This window comes from Sitophilus oryzae, unplaced genomic scaffold, assembly GCF_002938485.1.
Source record: "Sitophilus oryzae breed Bouriz unplaced genomic scaffold, Soryzae_2.0 scaffold_1500_pilon_pilon, whole genome shotgun sequence".
Lineage (NCBI taxonomy): Eukaryota > Metazoa > Arthropoda > Insecta > Coleoptera > Curculionidae > Sitophilus > Sitophilus oryzae.
This window is the reverse complement of record NW_022146171.1, coordinates 3,450,137-3,462,727: the sequence shown is the minus strand read 5'-3', so window position 1 is coordinate 3,462,727 and position 12,591 is coordinate 3,450,137. Positions and strand designations below refer to the sequence as shown.

The 12,591-nt window shown below is 31.5% G+C and overlaps 1 protein-coding gene across 3 annotated transcripts in view; it reads right to left on the bottom strand.

Annotated features, from left to right (window-relative positions):
* LOC115878155 (unconventional myosin IC) overlaps positions 1-12,591 on the bottom strand; it is a 103,425-nt gene that overhangs the window by 25,935 nt on the left and 64,899 nt on the right. For all 3 annotated transcript variants that reach the window (XM_030894539.1, XM_030894538.1, XM_030894537.1), the window contains exons 2-7: positions 9,652-9,784; positions 8,856-8,971; positions 6,280-6,350; positions 6,015-6,223; positions 2,222-2,404; positions 1,960-2,166 (exon numbers count right to left, since the gene is read on the bottom strand). In XM_030894539.1, the coding sequence (XP_030750399.1) occupies positions 1,960-2,166; positions 2,222-2,404; positions 6,015-6,223; positions 6,280-6,350; positions 8,856-8,971; positions 9,652-9,777 (912 nt within the window). In that variant the 5' untranslated portion in view covers positions 9,778-9,784. The remainder of the gene's footprint in view (positions 1-1,959; positions 2,167-2,221; positions 2,405-6,014; positions 6,224-6,279; positions 6,351-8,855; positions 8,972-9,651; positions 9,785-12,591) is intronic.

The following is a 12,591-nucleotide window of genomic DNA, read 5'->3' as shown; positions in this document are numbered from 1 at the left end:
ATATTATAAAGTTGCCTACCTCTCAGACATAGATTTTCCCAGATATTTTAATTTTTATGATTTTGCGTCAGTAAATCTTTATTATTTGAAAAAATCTAGGTGGCTGTGTGGCATACCTTTTGTTAACTTAACAAAAATTAAAGATTGTAGAGTAAAATACTCATGGGTAATAAAAAGATACACGTTTAAAACATTTTAATTATTACAGAATTAAAACTAGATATAAACTTATAATTATGCGACAAAAATTAGCTAGATGAAATCAAATGCACAAAATGATTCCTCTCTTGTTTCAAACCAAACCAAACCAAACTGCATAAAATGATTGTCTTTTCAAAAGGATCTTTTCATTTTAAAAGGCATATGTGAAGTTCTACCTCGAAAAGCTACAATAATTTCTCTTATGTTGTCGACACTAGTTGGTCGAGTTTTGTAAACATTGTCTTTAACATATCCGCATAAAAAAAACAGACTAGATAAAATCAGGAGCATTTAAGTATTCTATTAATTGGTTCATTCATTCACCAACTAATAGAATCATATCACTTGTCTCTGATGTAGGATAAGTTTGCATTGTCGGCAAATTTCTGAGAATTTTTTTTGTTTTAACTGACACAAAATGATAACTAGTTGTTAAAGTTGGACTAATTAGACAGCTATATTGAAGTATCGTCAGACATATCACAGCCATCTAGATTTTATCAAATAATAAAGATTTACTCAGATCAAATCATGTAAATGAAAATATCTAGGAAAATCTTTGTTTGAGGGGTAGGCAATCTTAATAGTATTTTGAAGAGACATGAATTCTCCATTGAATATCGGAATAATATACTGGGTGTTCCATTTAAAATAAGAGAGTTCAATATTAATTTTGTCTCACCCTGTATAACTTTTTGAATCAAGTTTTAATTTGATTTAAAGTACAATAGTTAATTTAACTACATATTAAGGCTATACCGGGTAAATTCCAATTTAGGTAGTTTTTATTGTAATTTAAAAATTGTTCTTTATTGTTAAATATGTCAAAAACCTTGCATTTTAGTCGTATACTTCTCTTATAAAACCCACCTTTATTTTTCTTCCCGAATCCGAAAATCAATTAATATATAGGGTGTTCCATTACAAAAAACACAACTTTGATATGTAACTTTTTTTGGAGACACCCTGTAGAACTCTCTATATTTTTAAAAAGTGCTCTGAATTAACCTACATATGCTCACAGAATTTCATTTGAATACAAACTGTCGTTCTCCTTGGAGCCTCCGCGGCGTATGAGAGGCGCCACCCTGTATAAAAAAATTATTAGTGGCTCCCAAAATAAAAATAGAGACAGATAGCAGTATACTTTTAGTAATTCTTTAGTTTCTTTTATTATCAATCATGGCCTACTAATAAATGTGACTTTTTAATAAATACCTTTAAATATTGCAGTAAATAGTAAAAATAAATATAGAGTGATATATATTTTTGAGAAGCTGACGGTAAGCCAGATCATATAATTTATAAATATACATGGTGTCCCATTTAAGAAAACATAACTTTAGTTCATATCTTTAAAAATATTCTTTTCGTAAAATAACAGACTACGCCACTGTATTCTAGGTAAAAAGTTCTGCAATAAACACTTTTCACCTTCTCGATAGCTTTAACAATAACAGAGATACAGGGGTTGTCCCAAATTGCAAAAGTTTCAAAAAGATCCTGTAGCTCAGAAACGAAGAGGGCTATGCCAATTTTGTGCAAATCGCACCCTTCTATCTTCACTAATTTACCGTATGATTTCAACTAAAATGGGACACCCTGTACTTTACTCCAGGCGGAAAATTGCAATAATCACTGATAAAGAATATGTATATAGAAAGCATCCCATGTATATTATAAAACATCCCACTTTGCAAAAAAAAATTCTCACAAAGCAAATTTATAATAACACTTTTTTTATCATATTTTACTTACGTTTGCAATGTTATCAACTAATTCGGGCTTAACAATAACAGCCTTATTCTCAGCCTCTGTAAATCCGACGTTTCCTAAATGTAAAATTGCTGAAATAATGAAAAATATGTCGTCCTGTTCCTGGGGGGTGAACTCCAAAGTTGACAGGGCACTTTCGACTTCTCGAAAATTTTTCTTATCTTCTCTTTTAAAATTATGTGCCTTATCCTAGAAATATTTTGAAGAAATATTATGCAAAATATTTAAAGTTATAGAAACTTACCCCGTGTGATAAGTAATAATAAGAATTGAAATCCTTTTTTAAGTTTAATTTGTTTAACTGTTCGTCAGTGCCTCCATCTAAAAGCTGGTAGAAAATGTGGAAATTTCTTTCTCCAGGAGATTGACTGATTACCCTGGATTTTTCCAGAAGGTAATTAAGGATATTTCCACCTACAGGACTACCCTAGAAAATAATGTTTTTATTAGGTAAACATATTTTTAACTTAATTTTATTTGAATTTGTATCCGAAATTATACATCGACTCTAGACAAAATTTACGTTTTGGTTTATACCGGGTGTTTCTTAAAAGTGGCTCAGCCCTAGAACTTTTTTATTTTTTCCTATAATAAAACGAAATGTCGTGTATTGGTATATGACATAAATCGGGACTGATTGACATATTCAATTACTTTTTGTCACTTCTTGTTTCACAGGAAATAACTACAACCTTTGATATTTAAATGGTACCATCGGTATTTTTTTACTTTATTCATATATGACACTCTAATGGCATTCTAAAAAGAATGACATATTTTATGTCAACTTTTAATATTTCCATTTAAAGAAATAGCATTTTAAATGTCAATCTAGAATAGTTATAACCATTAATTTTTAATCAAGGAGCTTTGGAAAAATAGTTTTGATCCTCTAATGTTTTTCGTGTCGGTTCGTGGTCGGTTAAAAGATGCCCAAATCGTAATTTTAATCATAGCTCAATTTTTTCAAATGGAACGAGGGTGGGCCATTAGCATATTTGACAAAAAATTACGGATTATTTGGTAACAACATATTTCGTATTTCGAGTCAAATTATCGTTACATTTATGGCAATGGCTTTACATAAATTTATAATGCTATTTTTCAGCTATTTTTTTAATTATTGAAAATATCAAAAGTTGGTATATGATATGTCATTCTATTCAGAATGTTATTTTCTACTAAATAAAATAAAAAACTTACAAAGTGCCATTTAAAAATCAGAATTTGTAGTAATTTCCGGTGAACAGGAAGCGAGCGAAACCAATTGAATACATCAATCAATTCTTATTTATTGCATTTACTAATATACAAAATCTTGTTTTTTTATCTGAAAAAATAAAAAAAGTTATAGGGGTGAGCCATTTCTGAAAATCACCCGGTAATTAATAGTTATTAATATATAAATTCAAGTATTTCAGTTGCACTAAAATATTTACTAACAATCACTGAATAAAAATATTAAGGAAGTTCTTGTTTTATACCGGGTGCGTCTCAAAAGTGGCTCACCCCCTATATCTTTTTTATTTTTTCATATAAAAAAACGAGATGGTATGTTAGTATATAACATAAATTAGGATTGATTGACGTATTTAATTCTTTTCGGTCACTTTCTGTTTCACCGGAAATTACTACAACTTTTGATTTTTAAATTGCACCATCGGTATTTTTTACTTTATTCAATAGAAAATGACACTCACAACATATTCGCTTCAAAACAAATTGTATTTTAAATTTCAATCTAGCGTGCCATTGCTGTGTAAAAACACTAATTTTTAATCAAGGAGCCTCGGAAAAATAGATTTGATCGTCTAATGTTTAGTGTCTTGTCCCGGCCGGTTAAAAGAAGACCAAGTCGTATTTTTAATAATATCTCAATTTTTTCGAATGGGACGAGGGTAGCTTATCAGCATATGGAAAAAGCATTTTTTACGAATAATTTGATACCACACATTTGGTATTTCGAGTCAAATTGTCGTTGTGAACCTCATAATACAATTTCAAATAAACCATAAAGAAAATGTCAAAAGTTGACATATGATATGTCATTCTATTCAGAGTATCATTTTCTATCGAATAAAGTAAAAAAATTAAAGAGTGCCACTTAAAAATCAATAGTTGTAGTAATTTACGTTGAAACCGGAAGTGACCGAAAACAATTGAATATGTCAATAAATCCTAATTTAACTAATTTATCACATACAAAATCTCGTTGTTTTATCTCAAATAATAAAAAAGTTATAGGGGTGAGCCACTTTTGAGACGCACCCGGTATATATGCATTAAAGACATTTTGAAGAATATTTTTCTCTTGAAAAATTTGATATGTATTTGGTAGTTTGGGATTTTGGGATTTGTTTTGCTTTTTTAGGTTTATTTTATATTACTTTTTGTTTATTTTGTGATTGGCTTTATGAAAAATGTACAAATCTGGAAAAAACATTGTTTCAGGGATTACACTGGGATTTTTGTAAATTTTAGAAAGTAGCTACAAAAATAGTTACTTGTGCATCTCTTTCAATTAAAGCAACAATATAGCCGATACAACTTCTGGATTTAGAGTAACTGCCAACAAGCAATAATAGTAGTATGCTTATTCAATGACAGTGACATTATAAAAACAATAACCTCTCTTTCATAGGTTTGTTGATGAGGACGTAAAGCAAAGGCATGCTTTTAATGCTAAAATTGCTGCCAATCGTCTTATTTTGTTTCTGTTCCTATAATTTTTAATTTAAAAAGAAGTTAAAAGTCAAAGAATTTAACTATACAGGGTGGTCTGAACTGTATTCCGGAAACTGCGGCAGCATATTCTGCAGATAAAAAAGAGTAAAAAAGTTCGTATAAATGTATGTCCTAAAATGCTTAGTTTCATACATACAGGGTGTAGTTTCATTTTTATTTCGATTTTTTTCCTAACAATTTCTGAAGTAAGGTCAATATTTGGATGAAAATTGGTGTCTGGGAACTTTTTTGACATGAGAAATTTGATTTCGATGCCAATATGAATCCTATTTTTAGGGGGCGCCACCTACATGTGTTTTAACTGTTTTCAAGGGTAATAACTTTTCGTCCGTACCTGTACAAAAAACTACTGAGTAAAAAAATATACATTTCCGTGACTTTTTACGTAAAAAATATATCTTGGTAAAAATCGCTACGAGCAACTGTTCTCAAGATATTTAGAGTGCAATAATAAATTTGGGAAATTTTTATTTTTTTAAATTAATCATAAATTTTCTGCCAAAAATTGATGATAAAACAATTTCTGTTAAACTCTTGACACAAAAACATTTCAAATTTATGATTTCAGTCTAATAACTATTTAGTCAACATGTTTCATTATTTATGTCAATGATGATAGGTACTGATAATTTCGATTCCAAATATCTCGAGAACCATACTCATATCGATTTTTACCGAGAGACTTTTTTTACTCAGTTGTTTCATACGGGTACGGACGAAAAGTTATAACTTTTCAAACCAGTTAAAAATATGTAGGTGGCGCCCTCTACAAATAGGAGTCATATTGACATCAAAATCAAATTTCTCACGTCAAGAAACTTCCAGACACAATTTTTTTATCCAAATATTGATGTTACTTCAGAAATTATTTTGAAAAAATCGAAACAAAAAAGAAATTTCAACTCCCTATATCTCCAAAACTAAGCATTTTAGGACATACATTTATACAAAGTTTTCTACTTATTTTTATCTGCAGAATATGCTGCCGAAGTTTCCGGAATACAGTTCGGACCACTCGGTATATTTCTTAAAAAAATATCTAAATCGACCCACTAATTAATAACTATGAACTAACAAAATCTGAAGGGAGAAAAGTTTAAAATAAATGTTTATTGATGCAAACTAATAACAAAATCCGCAAATTATTGAGTCTAACCAACTTTATTTTCTAAAACGCACATTTAAAATAACTGAGAACGTCATATTAAAGCACCTTCGCAGTTGTGCTAATTTTGTTTATATAATATGTTCCTTCTTAACTGAATATTATTTATTCAATAATCTCTACTTACTTCGAAATTAAATTGGATATCCATAAACTTCCCGAACCTACTCGAGTTATCGTTTCTGTTGGTTTTAGCATTTCCAAATGCTTCCAGAACTGGATTCGATACCAAAAGTTTATCCCTTATTGTTTCTATTTCGCCCTTTCTTTCAGTCACTTCGGCGATGTATTGAAGAACTTTTTTTGACGCTTCAGTCTTTCCAGAACCGGACTCACCTGTTGGGATTTTTTTTGTAAATAATTCTCATATTTTTTGGTTCTTAATATTTTACCTGAAATTAATATACACTGCTCCCTGTGTTCTTCGTGTAGAGATCGATATGCTGTGTCTGTTATAGCAAACCTTAAAAAAATATACTTTCTTCATTAGTTATTATTATATAAATGTTTTAGGGGGACATTTTATCCACGCGAGAATATTTATACGGGAATGCAATGTTTTATCCACAAACATATGTATACAGGGTGGTCCGAAATCTATTGAGAAACTTCGCTAGCTTATTCTGCAGATAAAGATGAGTAGAAAAGTACGTATAAATGTACGTGGTGTGGTTTGGTAAAAATGCGTCATAATTGAGTTAAGATTTGCAATGAGTTAAAAAATACATTTCCGCCGTTTTTATGTAAAAAAGGTCTTTTGGTAGAAATCGCTACGGGTAATGGTTCTCCAGATATTTGGAATCGAAATAATGAATATATGTCATCATTGACAAAAATTGAACAAAATGTTGACATTCAGAAATTAAACCCCGAATTGGAAAACCCCGAAATAAATATGAAGCTTCTTCAGCGTGTATCTCCGAAATGAAGCATTTTAGGAGATAAATTTATACATACAAACTTTTTTAACTATTTTCTATTGCAAAATATGCTGCCGAAGTCTCCCGAATACAATTCGGACCACCCTGTATATTTAATTAGAATTTTACAAATTTTATAGTAAAAATTAGTACCACAATAGTCCGATCGAAATATTAAATTCCGTGGGTTTTTGGTTTGGTTTGGCCTTTTTATGATTTTAAATAATTTTTAAGGTGTTATCGTTGAAATTAAGCGTGGAAGTCAGTTCGAAAATTTTGGCGTTTGACTGCTACATTAAATTACACCAGCAGAAAAAAAGATAAAGGTGATGTAAATAAAAAAAAATAAGATCTTTCCTCTCGGAAACGGTAAGTAACAAAACGACCAGTAAGACCTCTACGGATAGAACGGGTCGAGCTCTATATTCGCTCTATTTAAACGGTGTTTTGAAAATGCACAGTTTCCGAGATATTTAATTTGAAATATTTCGATTGTCAATTTTCTGGATTTTCCTTTGAAAAAAAATCGAATTTATTATTTATTATAAACTTTTTCCACTTTTCTCATCTGGTACGGTTAGAAGACGTTAATGTAAGAATTTTAAATGCAATTTGGCCCTCTTTTTATGTACCTTATTTTATGTACTTGACAAACTGTGTATACTAAAAAATTTAACTAATCGATCTGCATCGATCCACGCCCAAAAATTGGAATAAGTGAAAAAGCTCGATTTTGGCCGAGAAAATTTTTGGAAATTTAGTTTTTTCAACTTTTTTTTTAGAATAATCTACCAAACCCTTCAATTTAAAGAAACCATTTATGCACCGTCGGATAGACGACTACTGGATGGCGCCCTCATATGGCCTATTTTTGGTTTCTTAGATTTTCATAAGGACTCGTACAAAACGATTTAGAGTTCAATTTTCCCAATATTGAAAAACGTAAATATCTCAGAAACGGTAAACTGCTAAACAACCAGTGAGGCCTGTATGGATAGATCTATTGGAGCCATTTAATCGCCTCATTTAAAGTGTTTCGAAATTTTCCAAAAATTTTCCTAGCCAAAATCGAGCTGTTTTCACTTATTCCGATTTGAAAGATTTTTGGGCGTTGATCGATGCAGATCGATTAGTTAACTTTTTTTAGTATCCACAGTTTGCCAAAAAATTACATAAAAAAATGAGAACCGATTTTTTCAATTTTGCATTTTTTTAAATAAAACATAACCTAAAACGGGGGTCAAATTGCATTTAGAATTCTTAAATTAACGTCTTCTGCTGGCACTAGGCGAGAAGAGTGGAAAAAGTTAATAAATAAAAAATTCGATTTTTTTTAAATCGACAATCGAAATCTTTCAAATTAAATATCTCGGAGGAATTTAATTCCGCCGTGCATTTTCGACACACAGTCTAAATGGGGCGATACATAGAGCCCCACTGGCTCTATCTGTAGAGGCTTCACTGGTCGTTTAGCTAATTACCGTTTCCGAGAGGAAACACCTTATTTTTATTTACACCTTTATTTTTTTTCTGCTGGTATAATTAATTTAATGTAGCGACCAAACGCCAAAATTTTCGAAGCTTTTTTTTCACGCTTAATTTCAACGTTAACATTTTAAAAATTATTTAGAATCATAAAAAATAGGCCTCCTTCGACCAGACTACAAACTTTATTTTTAAAAATCGAATTAAAGATAGTGTTTGTTGTTATGATAACTATGTTGTTTAGTATTGATAAAAACAAAAGCTTCACAAAAGCAAGACTCGGATGACTCGGATCTTTCGTCATAAGAATTTGCAAAGGTTTTTTAAAAACCATAGAAAAATGCAACGATGATGATGGCATTCCCTCAGCAATTTTTGCAGAAATTCAAGAGGCAACTTCCACCAGTGGGGAATAAAGTTATTTTATCCTATAAAGATAAAATATCTTAACCGCTTCATATAATTGGATAAAACTTCCATTATTGTGTGAATGTGGATAAAAAAGCTTTTGGAATCAATGTTGAGATTCTTATTTGACCTGATATATCTGTTTATATACTTACACGTGTGGAGGAACTTCAAAAAAATGCTTATTTTCGTAACCTTTGACATCTTGCGGGCTATAAATATTAAGTTCTTTGTATGGGTTAACGCTAATAAGTACTGGACCAATGTATGTCTGAAAAAAGTTTGTTTTTTTTTATTTTATTTTTTTATTCTGTCTAAAATTCTATAACTTTTTTATACAGTATGTCCCCGGATTGTCTTTACAAGAGGAAGTACATTTTTATTATTAACATTTTGAGAAAAATGCATTCTCTATAAAAAATTTTGCTTGTTCTAAAATGGTTAATTCCGTTTTTACTTTTCCAAATTTCCATACCGTTTTAAAGAAAATTTTTAACATGAAAATATAATAGAATTTTTCCTAAAAATCCTAAAAATTAAAACGCGTTTCTATGGTAATATAATTTCATTTTCATTCTTTGATAGATTGATGATAGATTGTGATTAATAGAATTATAATTAAAGTCATATTTTTTGCTGTTTTAAAATATTAAAAAAGCACAAAATGTATATAGTTCAATGCTACAGTAAGGGTAATGATAGTTATTGGAAAATATTATACTTTAACAACACTGAAAAATATGACGTTAATCAAAATTAATAATAACCATCTATTAAAGAATGAAATCGAAATTATATTACCTTATATGCCAAATAGAAAAAATTCAACCATATTTTCATGTTTTCTTTAGTTTTCTCTAAAACGGTATGGAAATTTGGAATAGTATAAACTCTTGAAAATACAATCCGGGGACACTTAAAAGTAGCAAACTTAATATAGGACCTACTTACGTATATAACATCTTCGTTGAATCGTTTTTGTAAATTTTCGATAAAAGCTTTTTCGTTGGTGTAATCTTCAAGCAAGACTGCATCTTGGACCCCCACTCTATCTCTGTGTTCTAAGTGGGACTCCATGATCTATCTGGAAATTAACAAAAAATATATTTTTTATTATCATTTCGACCTAATTATAATAAAATTATAATTATTTTTTTCTCTTGGCATCGATCACCAGGATCATTAGTCATGGACAGTGGTTTTTTATTATTTCCATGTAGGCTCGGAGAGCAATCAAGCAATTATAGGGATTACTCTACACTGCGTTTCACAACTAGTCCCTGGACATTAACAGTCACAAAGACAAATCAAAATTTAGATTGAGGCAATTGGACATGATACAATAAGCACCAACATAAATCCCACATGATCGAAAAAAAAACAGCGTCAAAGGCGTTTTGGGAATGCCAATCGATGATAATTTTGGCGAGGTCAATCTCTAGACATCATTTACTACAAATTGATATAATACTTGTCAAAAATTGACCATAACTAAATCCAAAGTTCCAATCCTAGACCAAAGTAAATGCTGCGTAGGGCTTGACCTCGCTAAAATTATGATTGTGATGATATGAAGTGCATGATTGATTGTCATTCCCCAGCCATCTTTAACTACGTTTTTTTTTTCGATCGTATGGTATTTTAAGCTGAGTGATAAAACAGCAAAACAGACACAAAAAAGTAGAAAAAAATCATACACAAACTACAATAAAAATAGGTAATTACATAGTAACATCGCAGTCGTGCGTCCTCCATGCAATATCACAGATAGTGCGTCTCAAAAGTGGCTCACCCCTATAATTTTTTATTTTTTCATTAAAAAAAAACGAGATTTGGTATGTTAGCACACGATATAAATTAGTATTGATTGACGAATTCAGTTATTTTCGGTCACTTCCTGTTTCACCGGAAATGACTACAACTTGTTGATTTTTAAATGGCACCCTCGGTATTTTTTTACTTTATTCGATAGAAAATAACACTCTGAATATAATGACATATCATAATATGTCAACTTTTGACATTTTCGCATATGGTTTATTTGAAATTATAACATGCGGTTGGGTTGGGTTTATGTTAGGTTTATAACGAAAATTTGACTCGAAATACCAAGTGTGTGGTATCAAAAATTATTTTCATCATCTCCCTCGTTTCATTTAAAAAAATTGAGATATGATTAAAAATACGATTTGGGCATCTTTTAAGTGGTCAGGACAAGACACTAAAAACATTAGACGATAAAAACTATTTTTCCAAGGCCCCTTGATTAAGAATTAGTGTTTTTAATATAGCGATGGCAGTCTAGATTCAATCGGCATATTAATGTTGCGGGCCGGTGTGGACTCGACCTAACCTCACAATATGGCCCGCCCTCGGATGACCTTAACATCGCATAGACACCGCAATGATTCATTCGTTCGAGAAGAATCGAGTCCCACTGGAATGGACGAGTACATACGAGAACATTCGAAAACCTTCTCTACGCACCTAACGATCTATGGACAATTCTAGAGTTCTTTACCTGCCGGTATAAAAGCCGGCGGCCGTGGCCTACAGTCCAGTTATAAATATACAGTTGACGCGCTAAAATTAAAAATAAATTCTTAGTTATAAATCGTTTGTAAATAGTTCTATAAGTCGTTTATCGTTATTAGTTTTGTTAATTAGTGTTAAATAAATAGTGTTTAAATAAATTGTGACTTTCTATCCACACGGAACCGACGAAAAACGTAACAATTGGTGTCAAGTGTGGCGTGTGTGATAGACTAGAAGAATAAAAAGACTGACCATGGCTCTGAAAAAATTGTTGAAAGACTTGAAAGTGTCCGAACTGAAATGCATATTGGAAGAGAGAGAGAGTGCGAGACAGATGGAAAGAAAAGCATTTTGCAAGCTAGACTGAGAGACGTTTTGGTGGAAGAAGGTGAGGATCCTGACACATTTTACTTCGAGCTGGAAGGTGACCTTGACTCGTCATTGGAAAATTTACAAGACAATTTAAACGACAATTTGAATAGTAAAATAATTGACTTGGAAGTTAATTTAGAAGATAAAATCACAGAGAATTCTCAAAAATTAGAAGACAGTTTGAAAGATAAAATTATGGAAAATTCCCAGGATTTAATTAATATTTTAGAGGATAAAATCATAGAAAATTCTAAAGATCTACAAGCCAGTTTCAATGACAAAATACTTAATTTAGAAGAAAGTTTAAACAATAAGATTATAAAGAATTCTACGGAACTACAAGACAAAATAACGGAGATTGAGGAAGATGTAAATAGAAAAGTCGAAATTTTAAAACAAGAAATAGAAAAGGCCAATTCACCAAAATGTCAAGAAACATCGGAGGCACCGAAACTAGTCGAAAATAAGTATATCTCAAAGTCAGTTATTAAGCCTCCAATGTTTGACGGAAAAACCGCTTGGGCCAATTATTTTTGCCAGTTTGAGGCCGCTGCGAGAGCGAACGGATGGACAATCGCTGAAAAGGCTACCGCTTTGACTGTCGCACTGCGAGGAGATGCGACTGATATCCTGCAGACATTGTCACCATCGGAACAGGGAGATTATCAGCAATTGGTACGACATTTAGAAATGAGGTACGGCCAAGCTCATTTGGAACATGTCTATCATTCCCAGCTAAAAAATCGCATTCAAAAGTCAAATGAGTCTCTGCAGGAGTTTGAAGCCGACGTAGCCCGCCTCGTTCGCCTTGCGTACCCTGCTATGCCCGAAAATGTTATGGAGCGCTTAACAGTACAGGCTTTTATTGATGGTTTACGTGACAACGAGACAAGGCAAACACTTCTTTTAGCTCATCCAACGCATTTGGGAGATGCCCTAGCACGTGCCCTGGAATTTGAGGCCGCGAAAGAATGCTCTAGGTCT